The sequence below is a fragment of the Notolabrus celidotus genome, chromosome 9 (genome assembly GCF_009762535.1).
Source record: "Notolabrus celidotus isolate fNotCel1 chromosome 9, fNotCel1.pri, whole genome shotgun sequence".
In the NCBI taxonomy this organism is placed as follows: Eukaryota; Metazoa; Chordata; class Actinopteri; order Labriformes; family Labridae; genus Notolabrus; species Notolabrus celidotus.
The window spans coordinates 22,484,056-22,508,238 of record NC_048280.1 but is presented as its reverse complement, the minus strand read 5'-3'; the positions used below and the strand labels follow the sequence as shown (position 1 = coordinate 22,508,238).

General features: G+C 43.0%; 1 protein-coding gene across 4 annotated transcripts in view; it reads left to right on the top strand.

Moving 5' to 3' along the window:
* LOC117818931 (ultraviolet-B receptor UVR8-like) overlaps positions 1 to 24,183 on the top strand; it is a 322,536-nt gene that overhangs the window by 84,601 nt on the left and 213,752 nt on the right. For all 4 annotated transcript variants that reach the window (XM_034692069.1, XM_034692068.1, XM_034692070.1 and 1 more), the window contains exon 6: positions 7,247 to 7,359. In XM_034692069.1, coding sequence (XP_034547960.1) covers positions 7,247 to 7,359 — 113 coding nt within the window. The remainder of the gene's footprint in view (positions 1 to 7,246; positions 7,360 to 24,183) is intronic.

Below are 24,183 nucleotides of genomic sequence, written 5' to 3'. Positions count from 1 at the left end.
CTTAAGTCATTCATCCTTGGGTCTAATTCCCTCTCTTTGACCACTTATAGCACAAACCTCCATTTGGATGTGGTATTCCCCTTTCTCGCTCCGTCCGCCCACAGTAATTAAGATTCCATTCTGCTCTGAATGGCAATGTTAAGATGGAGGGTTATCGCTGGGCTTCTGTAGGCTCACCAAATGAAACACCTTCAGTGACCTCTCTGATTTACCCAATAGGGGTAACCCCCCCCCTCTGGATGCCCCTCTCTCCCCCTCATGGCCACCTTGTTGTGTGGTCTCCTCTCCTCAGTTCTCTCATTACTCTCCGCATGAAGGCCTGGGAGGTGGGTGGAAGGGGAGGAGTGGGGTGGTAGCAGAGGAGGGCTTCTGTCTCTGGATGAGTGAGTGTGGATAAGAAGTTGTTTGAATTCATAATTGTGCTCTTGTGAAGGGGGAGATTTGTAAAGCAAGGCTGGGTTCATTGTGTGGCAGTGCGAGTCCGGTGGAGGGTGCGAGCCGCTCAAAGCTAATGTAATCTACGCTATTAGAGAGGGTTAATTAGCTGCTGAACTGGAGCCTGAAGAGCAGGCAGAGCAGGAGAGACACACAGAGAGGAGAGAAGGAGGGCGGGCAGTAGGGATAGAGAGGTCTTCAGGGAGTCATTAGAAACTGCTTGTTGTAATACAGCCACACAGTCAATAAGGCCACTCCTCTGAAGAGAAGAAGAAAGACAAGACAGAGTTTCACACCATGAAACATATCTGGATGTCAGCAGCTCTGCTGCAAGACACATGTTGAGAAACCAAAAATGAATTGGATAACTTATTTTTTTCCCTATGTAATGAAATACTACATCATATGGTTTACTTTATCTTGTCAGCATACAGCCAATACATAAAACTTATTTGGAAAGACTCAAGATTTAATAAAGAAAAAAGTTTCTGGAAAAACCAAAAGAAGTGACTGACTTTTTATTCATTGTTCTTTTGTAGAGCTCTTATTTTAAATCACAGTCTTGACTCTGTGGTGATCTACAGTTTTAGAGCAAATTTGGTGGGAAAGTCCATAACTATTCAAGACTAGTCCACAACTGCTCAAGACTAGTCCATGATGTATCTGGCTGTGGTTGGTTCCTGTCTCTGTGGTTGCAAGGTCTACCTCACACTGTAGCTTTCAACTAGGGCTACACAATTTTGGAAACAAGTGATAAAAAGCAATACGTTTTTTATTCTACTATGCATGTTCTGATATTAAAAAGTGTAGGAATGTACACCAGATGAATGGAGTTTGTTTTTATGTACGTATACAACTGAATGACCCTGACGCCTGCTTGTGCAGTGCAGATGCATTCACAGGGTTCCAACGCATCCTGGAAAACCTGGAAAACAGTTGACCAGTTTTCCAGTACTGGGAAACAGCTGGAAAATGGGAGAAAAAGTCAAATGTCCTGGAAAATCACATATAGTCCTGGAAAATGATTCCAACATGGCTGCGTGTGACCTGACCCGATTAATAAAACACATCCCCATTCATTGAAAGTTGAGTGCACGCTGTGCTGGAAAAGACAGCGACACTGCACAACTTTTTTCACATCTTTTCTCCTTCACTTGGTCATAATCATGCATTCACAGAAAACAGGGGTATATTGTTTGTTTTATGGTACATGAACCTTGTAGAGTGCTCTTTTGATTCAAAGAGTCTTATATTTAAGTTATAGTGTGACCAGTGGAGTCGGGCAGAGAGCTTGGGGGTCTGTGCCTCACAACTTTCTCTGCAGGCTGAAAGCTCAATTACCGTACTCTAGCTCAGTTGTTCTCAAAGTGGGGTCCTGGGACCCCTGGCGGTCCGCGAACCATAGCATGGGGGTCCGTGAAATAATTTGAATACATTTCTAATACATTTTAAAATTGTGCTGTGTCATTACAAAACAGCATATACACCATTGTTATGATACCATTTGGTGGCTCGAAGGGATATGTGAGTCTTGCTACTGTTAATTTTCTGAAAGCGTTTAAGATCAATTACTTGAAAAGTATAAATGCTGTCATGTTGAGTCCACAAGGAATGAAATGATCCTCTGTTTTAAAGTATACAAGTGGTATTTACTTGATTCAAATTGAAGTGTTATCTGTTTATCACTATGGTACAGGTCTGAAGTATTTACATTGATACGTTTTACAATACAAATAGTTCCAAGGGAAACTAAGAGTGCAAATGGTAGTACGCATGTGCTTTAGTGATGGGAAGTTCGGCTCTTTTCAGAGAGCTGGCTCTTTTAACTCGGCTTTTAACTTTTTAACTCTTTTAACCCTAATCAGCCCCAGCCTGCTCACAGCAGAACTTTGTTTTGATTGGTCTGCATGGCGGCCATGAGGCCAATCACATGTGAGGATATAGGATTCAGGTGATGGAGGGGAGGCTGTGTATCCTAGCTTCATCTGTTCCTTCAGAGAGTCTTCTTGAAGACCGGGCAAATACTCACTGAGAGGAGAAATCGGATCAGCCCAAACTGAGGCATCTGATTTTTCTCAATGCCAACCTGAGGACATTAATAATGTTTGCTCCAGTTTGGTTCTGTTTGCATGAGTTTGGTTCTGGTTCTGGTTCTGTTTGCTTGAGTTCGGTTCTGGTTCGGTTCGGTTCTGGTTCGGTACTGGTACGGTTCTGGTTCGGTTCTGTTACGGTTCGGTTCTGTTACGGTTCGGTTCTGGTTCGGTTCTGGTACGGTTCTGGTTCGGTTCTGGTTGGGTTTGCTTGAGTTTGGTTCTGGTTCTGTTTGCTTGAGTTTGGTTCTGGTTCTGGTTCTGTTTGCTTGAGTTCGGTTCTGGTTCGGTTCGGTTCTGGTTCGGTACTGGTACGGTTCTGGTTCGGTTCTGTTACGGTTCGGTTCTGTTACGGTTCGGTTCTGGTTCGGTTCTGGTACGGTTCTGGTTCGGTTCTGGTTGGGTTTGCTTGAGTTTGGTTCTGGTTCTGTTTGCTTGAGTTCGGTTCTGGTTCGGTTCTGGTTCAGTTCTGGTTTGGTTCTGGTTCGGGTCTGGTTCGGGTCTAGTTGGGTTTGCTTGACTTTGGTTCTGGTTCTGTTTGCTTGAGTTTGGTTCTGGTTCGGTTCTGGTTCGGTTCTGGTTTCGTACTGGTACGGTTCTGGTACGGTTCTGTTCAGTTCTGCTTAGGGTTCTGTTCTGGTACGGTTCTGTTTTGTTTCGGATCTGGTTCGGGTCTGGTTCGGGTCTGGTTCGGTTCTGGTTGGGTTAGCTTGAGTTTGGTTCTGTTTGCTTAAGTTTGGTTCTGGTTCTGTTTGCTTGAGTTTAGTTCTGGTTCGGTTCTGTTTCGGTTCTGGTTTGGTACTGGTATGGTTCTGGTTCGGTTCTGGTTCAGTTCTGGTTCGGGTCTGGTTCGGTTCTGTTTCTGTTTGCTTGAGTCCGGTTCTGGTTCGGTTCTGGTACGGTTCTGTTCTGCTTAGGGTTCGGTTCTGATACGGTTCTGTTCTGTTTCGGTTCTGGTTTGGGTCTGGTTCGGGTCTGGTTCGGGTCTGGTTGGGTTAGCTTGAGTTTGGTTCTGTTTGCTTGAGTTTGGTTCTGGTTCTGTTTGCTTGAGTTTGGTTCTGGTTCGGTTCTGGTTTGGTACTGGTACGGTTCTGGTTCGGTTCTGGTTCGGTTTGCTTGAGTTCGGTTCTGTTTCTGTTTGCTTGAGTTCGGTTCTGGTTCTGTTCTAGTACGGTTCAGTTCTAACCCTAACCCTAACCCTAACCCTAATCTTAACCCTAACCCTAATCCTAACCCTAACCCTAATCTTAACCCTAACCCTAATCCTAACCCTAACCCTAATCTTAACCCTAACCCTAACCCTAATCTTAACCCTAACCCTAACCCTAACCCTAATCCTAACCCTAACCCTAATCTTAACCCTAATCCTAACCCTAACCCTAACCCTAACCCTAATCCTAACCCTAACCCTAATCCTAACCCTAACCCTAATCTTAACCCTAACCCTAATCCTAACCCTAACCCTAATCTTAACCCTAACCCTAATCTTAATCCTAACCCTAACCCTAATCTTAACCCTAACCCTAACACTAACCCTAACCCTAATCTTAACCCTAATCTTAACCCTAACCCTAACCCTAACCCTAATCTTAACCCTAACCCTAATCCTAACCCTAACCCTAATCTTAACCCTAACCCTAATCCTAACCCTAACCCTAATCTTAACCCTAACCCTAATCTTAATCCTAACCCTAACCCTAATCATAACCCTAACCCTAACCCTAACCCTAATCTTAACCCTAACCTTAACCCTAATCTTAACCCTAACCTTAACCCTAATCTTAACCCTAACCCTAACCCTAATCCTAACCCTAACCCTAACCCTAATCTTAACACTAACCCTAACCCTAATCTTAAACCTAACCTTAACCCAAATCTTAACCCTAACCTTAACCCTAATCTTAACCCTATCCCTATCCCTAACCCTAATCCTAACCCTAATCCTAACCCTAATCTTAACCCTAACCCTAATCCTAATCCTAACCCTAACCCTAACCCTAATCCTAACCCTAACCCTTACCCTAATCTTAACCCTAACCCTAACCCTAATATTAACCCTAACCCTAACCCTAACCCTAATCCTAACCCTAACCCTAACCCTAATCCTAATCTTAACCCTAACCCTAACCCTAATCTTAACCCTAACCCTAACCCTAATCTTAACCCTAACCCTAATCCTAACCCTAACCCTAACCCTAATCCTAACCCTAACCCTAACCCTAATCCTAATCTTAACCCTAACCCTAATCCTAATCTTAACCCTAACCCTAACCCTAATCCTAACCCTAACCCTAACCCTAACCCTAATCTTAACCCTAACCCTAACCCTAACCCTAACCCTAATCTTAACCCTAACCCTAACCCTAACCCTAATCCTAATCTTAACCCTAACCCTAACCCTAATCCTAATCTTAACCCTAACCCTAACCCTAACCCTAACCCTAATCCTAACCCTAACCCTAACCCTAACCCTAATCTTAACCCTAACCCTAACCCTAATCCTAACCCTTACCCTAACCCTAACCCTAATCTTAACCCTAACCCTAACCCTAATCCTAACCCTAACCCTAACCCTAACCCTAATCCTAACCCTATCCCTAACCCTAATCTTAACCCTAACCCTAACTTTAGGGTTATGATTAGGGTTAGGGTTGGGGAAAAGACTTACGCGAATTCTGCTCTCGTTTTTCCTCGATCACCCCTCCTCCGATCAGTCTCCTCCATCCTCTCTCCTCCAGCAGCGTTTAGAACTTTGGGACGCAACTTAAAATGGCGAGTCAGTAACTACTTCCGATTCCGCCGAGGAGAGAGAAGAGGGGAGACTGGAGTTAAGAGCTTTGAAATCCACTCCTATGTGTGTTTGTGTGTGTGTGTGTGTGTGTGTGTGTGTGTGTGTGTGTGTGTGTGTGTGTGTGTGACCACAGTATTAACCAGTCACTAAATGAGGTGCCGCCGATAACTGGAAAAGACTCACTTAAAATCTGCCTTGCATAATGAGCGCCTGCCTCGATGCAAACATATTTACTTTTTAAAGATGGCTGACATACAGACTCTGATATCACAGATGTCAGTTCTCAGCATAGACTGTATAAAATATGGATGTAGTATCCGTGACGTCACCCATCTGTTTCTGAGGCACTGTTTTGAGGCCAATCACTCGACAGCAGCCATATTGCTGCTGTTGAGCGATTGTGACGTAAAGAGGCGGGCTCTGAGCCTCCTAGCCAACAGCTACAGTGTTCCCGCCTGTCAATCAAGTCAGCTGTGCCTCTCATTAGAAGACTCGTAATCTCAATATCTTCGAAATTGCCACGTTAGAAAAAATATTCACCCCTGTACAGTGTTTGGGGGTACACTCATCTTTTGTACCTGGCTGTAAACATGTTTATTTCTGCTGTAAAGATTGTCTTTTTTTGAATTGGTGTGTATGTGGTTTCCGGTACTTCCTGATCCAGCCTCAAGCGGATCCTTGATGAACTGCAGTTTTTAGCACTTCCGCATTGGACTCATATTTTTAGACCGGAGGTTGCCGCTTGGTTCTCAGTAGGCAAGAGGCTGCACTGGAGCAATATCAGACACACTTTATTTCAGACTCATGAGAAAATTGCAAGTATTTATTTTGCATCAAGCAATAATTAAAATAAATCAGAAAAAAACAATTAGTAACTAAAACATTTACAAACATTTACTTCATTTTTTTACTTGCCTTTTTATTTCCTATGAGCCTGTTAATAGTTTTTAACCTAGTGCACAAGAATATTACATCCATCAATTACATAAGCCTACGAAGCATACTAACCTTCCTCTGCTGTGCAGCCAAAAGGCCTGCAATGTCGTGAAGGTTCTTCTTTTGAGCTTTGTTATCCAGGTTAGCTTTCTGAGCTAAAAGTAGCCTCAATGAACACTGCTGGAAGCCTTCTAGCAGCCTGCCTCTATTTATCATTGTGTCCTCTAGTAGTCCATCCTGTGCTGTGTCTCTTGTCGCTCTGAGCTAAACTTCACTTAAGATGGGTAGTTAGAGCCTGATCCCTTGGCATTTTAATGCAGATTAATTACTTTCCCTGGCCCAGGCAATTCATTTTTGTTTGTTTGTGGATGTTTTTAGCTTTTTCTTGACCTTGGGGTGAAGAAAAAGGGAAGGAAGAAAGAGAGGGGAAGAAAAAAAGCCCTCCACGGTAGACTTATACCCTCAATTTAATAGCCGAGTGAGGTGTTTCTCCAGCATCATCAGATCAATGGAGAGTAAATAGCCCACACTTCTTGTTTCACAGTGCAGTATTGATCTTTTCCTCAGCCTCAGCTTCCCTTTCCCCGGCATCGCGTGTCTTTCAACCCCTGGGACTGTGCTGATTGCCATAGATTGGACAAGCTAACAAGCGCATGATGAGGAACCAGGCTTTCTTTTCTTCTCATAGGCTGTTTCATTTTTTTTTCTTCATGGCACTGGCATGAACACACACAGACAGACAGACAGACATACACACAGGGACTTTAAAACATCAGATCTACACAGCTCAGTGCCATAAAGGAGTCTGCTGTTTCTTTCTTGTTCCCTCTGTTGTTCACGTTGTTCTGTCTTCATCCACGCTGAGAGGATCTACTGACGCTGTGTGCCTGTCTATGGGATGTCTAATGGAGTATACCAACTTTACTGTAGACAAACTCAGATACAGCGTGTGCCTTCACCTCATCGGGGAACTTTTTCTTTTTTTTTTCTCCAGCTAGCACCACGATTGTTCCAGAGTCTTCCATCATCCCTGAAAATATCTCAAGTGGCCTGTGGAGAGCGACACACTCTGTTTGCGCTTGAGGACGGCAGCGTGGCGGCATGTGGGTAAGTTCAGTGTCAAAGCTGCAGCCAGTTTTCTAAAGTCCAGACCTGAGGGAAAAAGGAGGAGAGATGAGGAGACAAACCCCTCCCCACATAACCCCCCCACTCCCACCCCTTTAGATAAAGCATAGGCAGATTGGGTCAGGAGAGCTGAAAGAGTTGTGTGCATGTATGTGGTACTTTGACGAGAAATCATCGGGCATTTAAACTTTACTACTTCTTTGCGCGTGTGTGAGTTTGCCTCCCTGTGTGTGCGCATGCCTGTGTTTGTGTGTCTCCTCATTTCTATTTGGCATGCAAAGTTGTAATGAATCTTGTTGAGTGTGGGTAAGAGAGCAGCATGTGCTGCTGGGTGGCTCAGGATCAATATGAAGTATGTTTATTGAATCCAATAGTTGTTTCTGTGCAGTAGGGAAATAAACCAGCTGGAATAAGTGATCAGATGTGCTTTTAAGGCTCATTACCAGCCTGTTGGGCAAATAGATCTGCTTATAAAAAGCCCCCTGGATTGGAGAAGTTTATGCTTCAACACAGCCAACATGATAGTCTTGTATATTCAAGCATCATTTTGATCATCGACCCAGTATTTCCAAGATTCACTTGTCTGCCTCAACAGAATTTAACTATTTAACTACATCTGACTCTGTTTTTAAGTGTATATATTAAAGATATTAGCTTAATTTAGTCACATATGTAATGACATTTTAAATACATATGTATGGCTTTATTTATAACAGGAAAAGAAAGCCAAATATTGTGCATCGAGAAAAGCTGGAATTATGCTTTATTGCCGCTTTTTCCATCCACCCGTAACTTAAGAAGTGACCCTCTGATAGCATCAAGCTAACTTATGATGATGCAGTTTGTCAATATTGCTGAGGGTAAAAAGTAAACGATAATCTGTAATAACCTAATTTCTGATTAGTATCCGATTATCATTTTAGGTACGTTATTTCCTGCAGTTAAGTCCTGATACAGAACAACTATCCTAAGTGTCGGTTCTGTGTATGTTAATAGGTTGTGAATGATTCCTTAGAATTAAAACCAAATGCTAAATTTACTAATAAGTAATAAAAATGACTCACATTTGATGACCCTTGAAACACTACACTGCATTGATTTAGATTAGATTTTTAGATGAGAAATCTTGAATGTCCTCCAAGAGGCAATTTGTGGTACAGCACAGCTTTAAAAAACACAACAACATGAAAGGTACACCAGACACACACAACAAAATGATCCAAACAACCCATAGTAGCTGGGTTGTTTTGATCAGTTAATGCTAACTGAAATCAAGTAAAATACTAATGATCAGGCCAACAATGTTGTTTTGACATGATGCAGTCTCTTTATTTGTTAAGGGAAGATGACTTGGAGAGTAGAGTGAGTAGGAGTGATAGGAAGTGAAAGTCTCCTTGTAAGGCTCATCAGTTTCTGCATTTAAAATACTCACAAACAGGTGTGTCCTGCTAATGTATTAGGTAGCGTGGCAGAATTTCAGCATGAAGAGACAGTAATGCAATCTGTTCAAGAGGTGAAAAATACATGTTAATAAAAACAAACAGTCTGATTATTCTACTTAAGTTTGTTTTCATATCATGTTTTGTCTCCTTCTTTCTACCTCTCCTAAATGAAATTGCCTCCATAATATTCTCTCTTTTGTAGTCAGTGTCATCAGGGATAGTGCCGTTATCTGTCCTCATGTTGGATTCTTTCACCCTTTCCCCTAGCTGACCCATATACCTGCTGTCACATAGGCTTGCACACACACATACACACACACACACACACACACACACACACACACACACACACACACACACACACACACACACACACACACACACACACACACACACACACATCTATCTCTCTTTCCTCTCCTTCTCCTTGGCTCCCTGTGTTTGCATGTGATATTTTAGGCGACTCTGGGAGGGATGACAGTTCTAACTAGGCCTATTAGGTAACCCTCAGGGTGCCCTCAGCACTGATTTGAGCACCATTAATTTTCTATTATGGAGTGCTAAAGATGTGCCCCTGCACAGTCATTCACCTGGCTTATTGAGTCTCGCACACACCAATTGTGGACTTTTCCAGGGCAGTGTTGCTGAAGGTTTAGTGCGACCCCTCTGGGGAGCTAATTTATTATTTGCAGATATTGATCTGGCAGGGAAGGCCAGCCAAGCCGTGGCCGATGTTGACTCTGCTCTGGCCTGTGGCGACTTTAACCCTTTTCTGACTGGAGTAGTGAACAGACTAGATGGATGGTCAGTGGCTGTGTGAGCGCTGCTATCAGTGGTTTTTATAATTCCTTTGCTTGTTCATGGGTTTGTTTATTGAAATGAGGAACTGATAGAAGTAATTTGCTATGAGGAGAAGATAGATTTTATCTGTCTGGATGTGGGCATTTTTTCCTTTGAAAACAGACAAACAAGCAGCACACAGTCGCACACAGTCGCACACAGACCCACAGATGCACACAGTCGCACACACACACACATACACTGTCTGGACTGTCCAAGGGAAATAAAATCACAGTTAAGAGGAAGGAAAACAAATTTAGAAGGTCAGACAAAACATTTATCAAGCTGTGTGTGTCTGGTGGGTAAATAGCAGAGGGACAGTAAAGGGCATGACTCTGAACCGCCAGATAACCACAACAGATCATCACATACAGTCTCAAGATTCACTGCTGAAAACAGATATTTCTCTGAGGGTTGCCTTCAGAGCATTTACTAATATTCTTCCTCCTGTATTGCTGTTTTATTTTGAACGTAAAAGTTATTACAACATAAACCCCGGTGACCAAAATGAAAGTTTCATGGAGAATAAAAGAAGGGGATGAAACTGGACATAGAAATGAAACATATCAAACATGATGAAAATATTAAAAAAACATAGGGAAAAGTGAGAGAACATTGGAAACCATATATTAAACAGGGATAAATAACCTGCACCAAATATCTAGTTCCAACCATTTGTGGATGTCTTACAGTAAAGTCATGAGACTGTTTATCTGAACATCTAAAATCCATAATAACAGAATTATTTGATACAGTGTAATTTCAGGCAGGAGCATTCCCGTTCAGTCTTGTGTGAGGATGTAAAAGAAAATAAGCCGAGCTGAAATCCAGGCTTCGAAAGCTGGGCAAGCTCACAAGGGAACTTTAACATTATATGGAATAAAATATCCAGATGTGGTTTTTGTGTGCGCGTGTGTAAAGAGACGGATTATGTCTGAGGTGAGATTGCATGTTCTGTTGATGTTCTGATCCATCACAAATACACACACCCACTCATACTGTATGAGCCTGCTCTCCAGCCCTAATAGTGCACACACAGACACAGACACAGACACAGACACAGACACAGACACACAAGCCTTAGCCCAGGGACCAATAAGTTGCATCCCACAGGCCTTCTCAAGGCCCTGTTAAAACCTCAGACTCGGCTTGGCCCGTCCCAACCCTAATTGGTATTTAATGCTCTCACTGAACCTCAGAGGTCAAACAGCAGTGTGTGTTTGTGTGAGCGCACCATGTGTGTGAGTGTTTGTGTAAGGCTGCTGAGCCAAGTGTGTCAAAGGAGGTATTTCCAAGAAAGGGAAGGAAGGCAAACTACGGATTGCACAACTACGGGGGCGTCCTGTGATGACTCCTGGGTTGCGTGAATAAAGGCTGAATGATGATAGATGTCCAGAGAGGAGTTATGGAGGATAATAGACCACAATTTTTCTTTATACTAGATGTTATGATAGCTTTTCACCTGATCTTTATGGTCTAGAACATAAAATAAAGGTCAGGAAATGTCCCAGGGATGAAAGCACCTCCAACCAATCCAAATTTGTCCATGCTCCCTCTGTAAAGACGATTTCATGGTTGACGGGCCTGTCTCTTGTTGAGTTTGGCATAACCTCAGAAGCTGGCCATTATTCATCTTCCATATTCATGTGAGTCACTGAAACTGAGGTGGAGGTCGGAGACGAGACATGGCTGATGAGGAAACATGGTGGTGTAGATTTTCCACTGTTTTGCTGCGTGCTCTCTGCTTAGGCTGTTATAAAAGTGTGGGCCGTCTGCCCGTGGAGCCCTGTTTGGGAGGAAGACAGAGGGAGGAAACCACCTCATGCTCCTTTTTGTCTCGTTCAGTGCCACTTCTAAAACTCAAATGTCTGCCTTCTGCCAGGGACTGCAGTCTGTTGAGAGGCTCCTCGCAGCTGTCCAAAAGAGAGGGGAGGGAAAAAAAGATTGTCGATTTAGATTGTGGAGGCTGAAATGCACATAGTAGGGGCAAACATGAAGATGTCTCTGGCAGATCATTCAGTGTCTCATCTATCAGATCAGTCTGTTTTGAACACAGACCATAAGGTGGAGTTGTCTTTTATGCAGTCTTTGAATATGTCATTATCAGGTTTGATCTGCTTTCAGTTGTGCGAGAGAAGTCCAGCATCTGGGCAAGTCCAGGCTGATTGAATATGAAGAGGCACGCCTTGATTGAACATAAAAAGGTGTGAAATTTAACATCCAGCTTTGTTTACCCAAAATGGTACATGCTCTGGGTTTGTCGTGAATGATGAATTTTTTCATTGGATTTACATCCATTACAGAGCTTTGGAACCTGTGCCATTACAAATTGCTCTATATGTAAAAGGAGTAAATGTGGTTCTAAAGCAACACAGTTGTCAATAAGCATCAAGCAGCCGTCGCTGACATGCCCGCTGTCTCATCAGTAATCAGGCCAATCTGTTTTAGCAGAAAATGGCCATACACGGCGCAGCATTGATGGAAATGTCTCATTTTAACTTCATGGTGCCTTGAGAAGGCAAAGCAAATCAGCGAATGTTCATGAATTTGACAGCAGAAGCGTGGAAATTCTATGACAACTAGTTGGATTCGGTGAGCAGAGTGCCAGCACTTTGCATTAAGTTACACTAAGCACTAATTGGATGCTACCTGGCTCCACATCACTAGCCGCTCTGAACAGGATCAGGATCTGGCTCTGACTAACAGTGAGCGCTCTGGTGCTGCTGGCTGATTACCCTTAGCAAAGGGAAAACCAAAACGATGATGAGAAAAAAATCCCTTCTCTTCTCCCGCACAAGCCCTTGGCCCTGTTGGCACCAAGCAAGCTTTTTGATTTTTCTTGATGTCCCTGAAATTGATTTTCAGCCATGATTGCATCGCCTCTCTGAGGATAATCAAAGATTTTGAATAATTGCTGCAGTATGACTGTACAGTGGGGAATATCAAGGATAGTGGCTACTTCCCCTCGTTGTCATCTATAGAATCATTTCAGCTGAGCACTGCAGTATGACTTCACAACATTCCTCTGAAATGGTTCCCAGTTGTAGGCATGATAGCATTAGCTTTGTTGGACATGTCAAATAAAATCCTGTCCAGATTTCATAATGAGAGAACCTACCATGATGTCACAGCCCCGGAAATCCTTCTAACTTCATTTTTGAATTAAAATCTATCATTCAGGTATTCATGTAATCACTCAATATTAATCTTTTGGCCTTGAAAACACAGAGGAACCGAACTTATTAAGACAATTCGATTCCCAAATCCTATCTTATTAAATTAGCCATGGAAATAAAAAACTTGGTGCCCTCCGAGTCCCTGCTACACAAGTTTGACAACACATCAGCTCTGTCTGAAATTTCCCAGCTTAATCTTGCTGTCATTGATCTAAAACATCCCGAGGAAGTGGTTTTGTGCTGTAACTCCTGGCTTCCCTGTTCAAGAGAGACATCCCCATCCTGGAGCCACCCTTTTGTGCCACTGTGAAAGATGGCCCCTCGTTTAACGTGGGAATGTAACCAGTGTTTGCAAGGGGAGAAACAGATTGATTAGAGGGCGAGGTAAGATTAATAAGCTGCACAGGGCAGTTATGACACCCATTGTTTCACACACGCCCTGCGGAGGTGTGCCTCCCAAAATGCATCATTGTGTAAAATATTGACCTAAAGCATACCATTACTCTCTTTCTTGTATGCGCTTGCTTTGCTCTCAGAAGGAGACATCCAAGCAGTAATAAACTGTACCCACTTTTTTTTCTTTCTTCTTCAAAGAATGCATCGGCTCCTTGAACAAAAGTTTGTATTTACTGTTCGGTGGGATAGAATGGGACAAAATCCTCCTCCTCTGTGAGTTGGCTCCTTTGCTTTTGTATCCTGTGTGAAGAAAACATAAGAAACACTGCAGACGTTGAAAAGAGCTACTTGAATAAGGAGTTCAATTGATACATTGACACAAATTACATGAAAATTAGAACAAGGGTATGTTTCATAGATCTTTTTGTCTATTGAACACCTATCTGATACTTTGGCTACCATGAGTCAACATCTACAGTATAATCTATTCTTCTATATTTCTAAAAGATTTGATCTGGCATGAGAAAATACACAAGTTACATCAGAGTAGTACAGTGACAAACAAAGATTGAAACAGATAATTTAGTTTTAAATTCTGTAACCATCGCTGCCCACATATTCCCACATCCTCTACATTGAGATGGACGTTAAACGATGCATCCACTAGAGGGCGCTCAAACAAACAGGTCTTGCAAGAAACCTCCATTTCTCCTTCTCTGCCATCCAACTGACATTCAAGTCGTTTCTTATGTCCGCCCAACTGCTCTATTGTAGTTCTCTGTCCCTGTGCCCATTTATAGTCTCTAAGCAACTCACATAATCCTCCTCAGAATGTTACGTCATTCTCCAAACTATTCTTCTTCATTGGGTTTTGCTACAACTACAACGTTTGGTCTATATCCATAAATTCCACTGGATCCATGTCCGGTCCTTCTCCGATCCCTCATGGAACCGGAGTTGATATGTTTCTACTCTAGTCAGTGTGTTAACTTCCACTGGATCCGCTTTGTTGCGTTCCGGCTGCGTCTCTGATGCGGCACACCTGAGCCTCCTGGATCAGATATCTAAGACTTCTGAATTTTCTGGATGCCGTAGCACGACGCATAGATCTCAACAGAGAAGATTGAGCAGGACAGGAAGTCAGGCATCATATGCCAAATTATTTTTTAATATTAACTATGACAACAAACTGTGGTAATGAGTGAAGCCAGGCCTGGAGTCATCAGGTCAGAGATTTTCAGAGGACAATACAGACAGAATAGAGGAGGAGAGGTGTTAATGATAGTGATAATCGCTGATTCAGTAATTAATGTGGTAAAAATTTGGTCACATGACTCCAGCTGTCTGTCAGTCCTGCTCCGTGCCTTATTCTGAAAACGCAACCGGTGGGTGTTCACGGAGCTGGACCGCAGCGGATCGGAGATGAACCGGACATGGATCTGGTGGAAGTCCATGAGAGGTTTGTTTATAGTCTCTAACCAAATCACACAATCTTCCTCAGAATGTTCCGCCGTTCTCCAAACTATTCTTCATCATTGTGTTTGGCTTGGCCAGCTTGAACTGTCGGCCACTCTGCTCTACACTGCCCCATTATTCCTGGCGGGACTACAACATTTGGTTTATATCCATTTGCTTTATATGCGGCAACACGCTCAATATGAATGCCAAATGAGATTTAGAGTGCAAAGGTAGATGTATCAATGTTGAATGATTGAGGACATAGTGCATTTTGTTGATATTTGGGTCTTTTTAACAGCTTAGGCAAATAAAACTTTAACATATTTTTTTCTATTAAGGAAACCCTAATCAAAGCAAACAATGGGATTAATGTATGTTTTCACCATCAACAATTTTGGGCTGCTGTTATGGATGGAAAATAATGATTTGCATGACAAAAATCTTTATGCAAAATGTATTAAGTGCTCATGGCATTTCTGTATGAAGAGTGAAGTGTATTCCAATTAGTCAAATAGCATAGCTTGATGTTATCTGAAATTAGCTTTCATGTGAGATTTTCTACCCTTGTTTTTCAGTTACTAGCTGGAGGCTTGGCTTTGTTCCCCTTTCTATTTAATTTGCTGCCAACCTGTTTTATTTATTCCTGTGGTTGCACAAATTGCCTTTTGACCTTGATGATTACAAAAAGTAAGTGAATTGAAAAGAAATTGATACCCATAATTCAATGGGCTGGAGCAAAGGGCTATTCTTCGTTCTAACTCAGTTTTTCATTTCACTTTTGCGGTGGTCAGATTTTTAGTTCCCGCTTTGCTGTTTTCGTTATCTTAAAAGGGCAGAGGAAAGCTTTTTTTGTCTGCCGCCTTGTAAACTTCCATTTCCAATTCATTAAACCAGCACTGAGATAAACCTTCAAACCTCCACCATCTACACAATTGTAAAAGCTCCATTCACTACATGTATACACTCAGTTATAATACAGTTCACTGTTGTAACATGGGCTACAATGAGTAACAAGAAAAAGACAGCACATTTTATCTTCTAGTAACTTCATACTTTTGATTTGTCATAACTTTTTGTCTGGGGTGATTTATGTAAGTCAAAGGACAAGATGATACCTTATTTTTTAGACGTATTGGGCCTCGAAAACACATTTACTCAGTTAATTTTTTGAAAATATGTAGGATGTAATGAACACTAAAAGAGGGACCAACACCATATTAGTTGATTGTGATGAAGTGACTTCACATGGCCTTCTTCTTTTTGAATACCAGAGTGTACAACTGAGAATATTAGCCTGTTTATTCCCACTGGACGCATATACGCAAAGACACCACAAAAGCTGACATGAGGAAAGTCTATTAGATCAAATAAAAAGATTCCAGTTTTCAGATGAGGATTGAAGAGACGCATTTACAGCAAATCTTCTCTCTCTGCCTCACAATCTCACTCTCTGTCTTGCTGAACACACACACACACAAGAACTGTAAAGCCATATCACTTAGGACACCTGTAAAAAATGGGAGTAATGATGTCTACAGCGGATGAATGGCTGGATGAGCCTGCAATAGGACTATATAGCACCATGTTCACCTTGGGGTCACTCATTCGATTCAGGGGCTGCTGGGTAGTGATCAGAAATAATTTCTGTCTTTAAGTGAAGAGGAAGAGAAGGAACCTGGTGAAAGGCGTCTTTTTAATCCTGTTCTTTGTTCTGGACGTACATGGAAGTGAATTAAGTGGTGGTGTCAACTCAGTGTACAGGAAAGGGTTCATCTGACTTCTTTATCTCCTTGACAGACCATTCAATTGTGTGTTTCTTTCTTTTTAGTACCATTATTTTGTTGCTGAAGATATTTTTTTCTTCCTCTAGAGACTGACTTAAAGATAACTCTCTGGTGAAATCTAGGAAACGTGTAAAATAATGACTCTTTGAACATGTAGATCCATGCTCATCATCCCCATCAAAAAAACAAACTGGGTTTCACCCAATCAGGACATATCTGTAAATATAGGATATATTTTTTAATCTAAACGATTAGTTTTTTTTAAATTGTGAATAAGAGATTGAAAATGACAACATTTTCACTTGTTTATGCAGCAAACTGTGGAGTTAAATGTGTGAAGATGCAGAGGATGGGAGAGAGAAAAGAGGCCTGAAGGGTGAGCTATGAAAGAGAAGCCGATTCGGGCCTGCCAATGTTTCAGTGTTTTCTCTGCTGCCCTTTCAAGCTTAGAGAGGCCCGCTGGGGGCTGGAGTGTGTGAGGCTTGAGAGCAGGGAGCACGGGGCACTGTGTAGGCCGAGGCTCAGCATCTGCCAGCCCAGACTGTCCGTGGTTTGTTCCTTTTCCAGCACATTCTTATGTAATTATCTGTGATAAACTCCTCTGCAGTCAAGCCACAAATCCACGTCAGTGGCCTGGCTTACCGAACAACTCTGAGAAAGCCACATGCACACAGTGCCTTGAAGATGCAGGAACATGCGCATGCACACACATAAGGAGAGACACACGAACGTGTATTCTCATACACCTACTCACACTTAGATTCGCACAAACAAAACTTTGGGCTGCAGTGTCAAGTGTTTTTTTTTATTTTGGAGCCAAAGAAGGGAGGATATAATCCTGGCTGCCACATTGACACTCAGCAGAGTTCAGCAGACTTCAGTTGTTCCTGTCGTGCCCAGCATTTTCCCCTCTCAACACTAAGTTCCTCAAAGTCCCCATGACAAAGAACCTGCTGATACCCTCTGCTATGCCAGCACTACAAGAAGTCCTGCCTCTACCTCCTGGCTCCGGAAAACTTTTCTTTCTCAAAGCTCACCAGACAGAAGTGAGGGTAAACTTGTCGATACATTATGACCTCTTGTTGTAATTTTCCAATCACTTACCTCTGAGACATTGTTTTGTATCATTCTAATTAGCCGTCTATGCATGCACATTGTCAAGATAATCATATTTTGTACCATATTTTGCAACAAATTGGGGCACAAAAATGAAGAACAATGGCCTGGTTTTGAGTTCAAAGAAATAATAACCATATTATTCTCTTGCCATGTTTTTTTACAAGGGTTCTTGGATCTTCGTTTTGCTGTGTATTATCTAGTCTGATGCCAGCAGAACAGGGGCAGGGGATGACAATGGAGTGGTGTACTGCGGAAGACTGAAGGCTGTGCCAGCAGGATAAGAGAGTGAAAAACAGTGGAGGGTGGGGGTTTCATTAGCATAACTAGCGGGATGCCCAGAACCTTTCTGGAGTGGCATGTTTACGGCACCAAGCTTGGCAAGAGCACACTCATTTTATAGTGTTTATTAAGTAGACGAGGGGAGGCACAAGCAGGATTTAGGATATTGTCTGTGTGTGTTGATGTATTTGTGCTTTGCGTGTGGGTGCAAGTGAGCGTCTGCTTTTAAGCGTACGTTTGGCTGTTTTGTTTGCATGTGTGGGGTCTGAGAGGAGGTGTGCTGGATTTCAGCGGCTGTGTGGCGGCATCGAGCCCGACTACTTTTACATGTTTGTATTTTGGCTTAAGTGCCCTTTAAAAGCAATGAAATAGAAAGTGCATTCATAAGCCAATCCTGAAGAATGATCCCATTTCAGAGGAGCAGAGAATAGGGCTCTTTGTTGTGCTCTGGATCCTTTCATCTCTCTGAGGTCATTCTCACAGAGCAAACAGGGAGACTCATTATCAACCTGCACCTGAGAGGTCAGAACCTGAACTCTCCCCCTCCCCTCTCTCCCTGTCCACCCCCCGCCCCCGGCCGTGCCTCCGCTCACTGCTACCCCTGGTCCGCACTCGGGTTTATTAGCGCAGAACATCTTTTCCAGTGACTGAGCTTGCCCTTATTGTCTACAGCGGTCAGGGTCAAGTCAAGGGCGCTCAGCCTAGATTGGAATCATTTGTCACATGGTCCCGGACCGGAGCTGATTTCAGCAGAGACTAGGGTGAGCTGCACAGCGGTTCCAACACCACCTCTGACACAGGGAGCAGGGGAGAGCAGCCACCGGACTACGCAGATGGCCTCAACATATTACACAGCCACTGCATGCCAACAAAAGAGCCCCTCCTTTTCCCTTTTTTTCGCTTGCTAATTTAAGAGGAATGAAATGGGAGACCGGGTTCAGTACAGATACGGAGCATGCTCTGTGAGTTGCAAGGACATATTCCTCTAGTGTGTACTTCTATCTCCCTGTATATGTATAAGATTGTCCCATAAGTGACCATGTTAATGAATTTACTATCCGATGACTTATTCCTAAAAGATTACACTATGAAAGTGTTTCAGTTTAGTCTGCAAGCACAAGGAACCCCCCCTCACTCCCTTACCACCTCCCTTCATGGTCAGCAGAAGCTTGCATGAACAATGGATGGTGCTGAGGTAGCATGTGGAAAATGACTTTAATACACCATACAGAATGGCTTATTGCTTTGGTCAATAGGACGGCAGTGAAGACGCTGTATCCTGCCGCTTGGGAAGGTTAGACCTGTCAAAGGGCCACAGTGACTGATACCCAGGCCCTGCTTATGAGGTCTGTAATGGGTGTGCACGTGTGTGTATGTGTGGTAAAAAAGGGGGCTGACTGACAAGCAAAGTTATAAAGGTTACATATGACACACACCTTGCCATTAAGCTTTAGATTAGTCCATATTTTTTTGTACTTTTATATCCAAGGCTATTTTATACATTGCACAACGGGGTGTCAAGTAGGATTTGGTACTAAAAATGCTATGTGATGAAAAACTGTTAAAATGGGCAATATTAAAAGAACTCTGAATCAAATAAACAATATGTTTCCAGCAGCCAACTAAAAAAAAGTAGAAATGGTGGAAAAACAAGGGGAAATGAAAGATTGAGCATCAGGCCATTTTAGCTTGTTTTCCCTCAGAGAGGGCAAGTGTGGAGGTGAAGGTCACAGAGAGACTAAGCACACAGCTCATAAACAGCACAGCTGGAGGAATCATTGAAATATGGCCCTTTGTTTTCTCTGGGTCGTAATTGGCCCTGGAGCCTTCTTCCCCTTCCCGCTTTCTCACTTTCTTGCTCTCTCTCTCTCTTTCTATCTCTTCCTCTGCACGTGTTTTGTACCAGCGAGGTGCAGTTTAGAGACCAAGACTGCAAAGGCTAATGACTTTGGGGTTAAAGGGCACACCTGCGGTCACAAAAACAATACACAATACAATAAATACAGAAAACATAAACAAACACTGTGGGAATTCACAATGGTAGGCACACATCATTCCTTTCTCCCACACGTTTTTTTAGTTAGCAAAAGCTGCGATTATTACAATGATTTTTTGTTTTATTTCATCATTTTTTATTTCATGGGTCAAGTCATATCATTTCAATTATTTTTCAAAATTGAAATTGATTCAGGGTCAGGAGTGGGTTGTGTTTTTAACACCACAGCAGAGGCAAAGAAAATACTAATTTCTGTACTGTCAAAGGTTAGTCATGTAATATTTAAAATGTTCCACTTTCTGAAAAAGCACAACCTTGTCTACATTCTTCACAATGTTATGGGAAAGCAGTAAATGTTATGGATTTTGCCCTTTTCATGAATGCTTCAAAACATGACCTTGCTAGCAGAAGGGCCAGATAACTCTTTCTATTTTGTAGTTGTAACTTGATCATTGGTCAGTCAAAACCACCTGACCTAGGCCCAGGAAGACCCACTGGGTCAGTTTCAACAGCTGTTGAGGTCATAGAGCTCTGTGGTATTCTTGTCAGATATTTCCATAAAGCCTCAGCTAGCAGGTCAGAGGGGAAAAAAAGAGCATGCATAACTTAACACTTAATTACAGAAATAAACACAAGGCATGCAGTTTTCAGACTCGTACCTGTGTGTGAAGTACATGTATAGATTCAGTCCTCACTTTAACATCAAACTAAGTTGCTGGGGTATCTACTATAAAGTGCACTACTGACAAATCTAGCAAATTGATACCAGACAGAGGAAAGTACACAAGTTTAAGCCTGTCAGTATTGGCAGATAAGGCATCACAGGGTCTACGTCCAACATTTCCGTGCTTGTTTGTTTCTTATTTCTGGAATCAAATGCCCGCACTCACAGCATGTTCGTTTTCATTAAGTTGACAGTGGTGGAACACCTCTTGAGGGATTAGCCGTGGAAGACGGCTGTCGCTCCTTCTAACTGGAGGCCTGAGATCTCTGAGTAGAGAGGAGAAAAACAGTATCAGATCCAGCCTGAGATAGTGGGGCTTTGCCGTATAATTACCATGTTAACCCAGATGATTCTCTCTGATCTCTGCAAACATCAGGGCACAGGCCCCGCCAGGCCGGCTTAGGCACGGATCTGTCACAGTGCACTGTGGGACACTGGATGTATGTTAGCTTGCTGGCAATAGGACTTTTGGTGTAATCTGCATATGCTTTATTTGAAACCCCATGTGTGTTTTAGTGCACACAGTTAGCACAGGCGCTTATATTTCAAACCACAGAGGTGTAAATTCTAAATAAGTATGCCTGTATGCATATAAAAGGCATGTTTGAATTGTGAAACCTTGCTTGATTGTGCCAGTTTTAAATGTTATTTTGCCCTGCATACTTAAAGATAGTTGTCTGATCTCCTACATGCTGTGAAATGTGTTCGAGAACATTTAAAATGACTTTTTACTGAATACACTTTTGTTTAAAATCTCATTTTTTCCTCCTGTTTCTTTGTAATAGTCAATGCTGTGATTTTACACAATAACCCTCTTTTTTTATCTTAACCACACAAAGTAGGGATATATGAGATCTGAGACCCCTTCCTTCATTGAGTGTTATCCCCAGAATGTGAGTGGTGATTCTGTCTTTGGTTGCTTGCTTCCTAAGCCTTATTGATCTGTGGGCGTATTTTTCTCCCCCATTCTCCAAAGTCACTAAGCTTGCATCAATTCATCTTAATCTGTTTGCTCCTTAAACCCGGAACAAGGCATGTCTTGTTTCCTGGTTGTAGGAGTCTCTCGGCTGGCTTCCCTCACATCCTTCCTAGCCGGGCTTCTCCTGGGTGGCAACAAGAGGCTTTTCATATCGAATCAAGTGTTATTGAGTTCCCCCACACACCTCTTATATTCCCCCCTTTTTTCGTTCTCTCCCACTCTTTTTTCTCTCTTCCATCCACTTCTAACAAAGCATTCCTTTAATGACTGTGGGATTATGGGCCAACCTTTTGCAGCCAGTCTGTGGACTAGCCTGTAATCTGACCTCATTACATCCCCTGCGACAAGCTCTTGGGTCACTACAGAAAAACTGCACCTTATCCTTCTGAGAGGCCGAGCTGCACACAGGCCCCCACCTCAAGGTGGCCCTCAGTCAACCTAGTCAGGCATCCAGGCCACACTTTCCTCACTGCCATACCTGTCCACCAAAGCGTAGGATCCCCAGATCCTGTTTCCTTCCCCTAACTTCTCTTCCGTTACACCACCAAAGATAAAAAGATGCTGTTGGGGACAGATGAAAACACAATTGTGCTGGTCCAGCCATGGTGGTGTCACTGATAAATGTGGTAGGAACATGTTCCACAGGCTGCAAAGTTTCTGTCACGGGGAGGTCAGGGCAGCAGGCATTCTTGACTACAACACAGCCACTCCTACATTTACAGAGCAAAACCATAATCTGCTCTGTAGCTCTCCTGCACTGTTCAGAGTGAATTTCAGACAAACAAGTCACATAGGGTTTGGTAATAGAAACAATGAACCCCTCTCTACTCCATTTATCCCTCTTTTCTCTCTGCCCTCTGTGGTAGCACACTTCCTCAAGTCACCTCTCCTTTACCCCTCTGTCCTTTTTCTCCCTCTGCCTCAGTCCATCCCTCTCTTCATCCCTTTACTCTCCCCTGCATGTGTCTCCTCAGCCCTCTTGTGTTTGAGGGGCAGGTGTTGACAACTAGCTGGCATGTTGTCAGGCCCTACTATGCAGGATGTGCGGTTGCACTGTGCATGAGAGGACAAGGGAGGCCAAGAAAGGTCCATTACATCACCCCCATCAACACTGATTGGGCTCAGGACGGGGGTCCGTGCATGCTCATGAGCGTTTGGCCCAGTCTGGCCCATATGCCTTTAATACAGGAACAGATGTGGAGCACAGACCCTAAGCTCTAGCTCCCCTTATTACCTCCCTCTGCCCTACACACCGCCTCAAGCCTGCCATGTTGTCCTGGGCCATGGTTAGTATGCTGCTAGTTAAACTGGTTTAATGGGAACTAACTGGCATGCTCAGATGGTGCACGGGTAGAGGTGATTTTATTTCAAATGGCCTCCCCCCCAGATCACTCTTTTTTTTTGTCCAGCCCCTAAAAAAAAGGGGAGTGGAGCAGATGTCAGAGGCGATGACAGAAAAATGAATTGTTGGCAGATGATCCCTCACTCATATATCATCAAGCCTTTTGGGACCTAGTTTCTTTTACAAACACACCAAATGGACCGTAAAAAGTTTAAGACATAAGTGCCAGTTGATATCTAGTCACTTATCAACTACTTTTGGTATACTTCAATAGACAGGGTGGATACCAGCCAAAATAAACATGATCAGCCTTAAGGACGCTTTCTTTCCAAATGTTTAGTTAACAACAGTTTCTGAAAACTCTTTCTCATCCTAAAGAATTATTATTGGACTAAACCACTCTGCTTTGTGTGTGTGGATCCATGACTGTGGCGGGGAGCAGGTGGCGGAGACTCTGCCGTGTCAGTGTTGTAATTTGTTGGACCTGGGCGAATGGAGACCAGGAGGAGGGACTGTGCCATACCCAAGCAAGTGCTCATAAAGCCAAACTCTGTATTTACTATTCAAATGAGCGATGGACTGTGGTTTGTCAGAGGGATTCATGCCTCTGAATTCTGTGCGACGAGGCTGATTTTCTCCCCATACAAGCCAAGACCAGGCCTGTTTGGTCTGTCTTCTCTGGCCTTCATATCAACTATTATAAGGAAAGGTTAGCAAAGCATCAGCAGAGATATTCCCAAATGACAAAAGGTAATTACAGAAGAGGCTGATAGACAATAACCTGGCAGTGGATGGTTGGATGTAAATTAAAAGGAATTGAAAAGAGGAACAAAAAACAGAGTGATGGGATGAAAGTGGAGACATGGATGGGAAGCAGCAGGTTTTGACTTTTCCTGTCTAAATAGCATCCCTCTCCAGTTAGCTGCGCCAGAGCAGCACAGATACATCCAATCAGGTCTTGAGGTCTCTGGCAGATATTTCCTGGAGAGGGATTACCGACCCCTCCTATTGGGTGGGACAAGGCCTCCTGGTCTGAATTCATCAGCGACGTGGCCTATGAGATGTAGGAAGCAGGTTAATAGACACTCATCAGACATCTGCCGCTGGGTTACCGTCCAATAATCTTCTTCCTGGATCTGCTGCCAGCAATTGATGACCACATTTTTTCCCCCTAAACCCTTCAACTTCCCTCCCTCTCTCTCCCTCCTTCCCTCTCCCTCAACCTCTTTTCTGAGTACACACTATTACACATTGACAAATGCAAGCTGAAG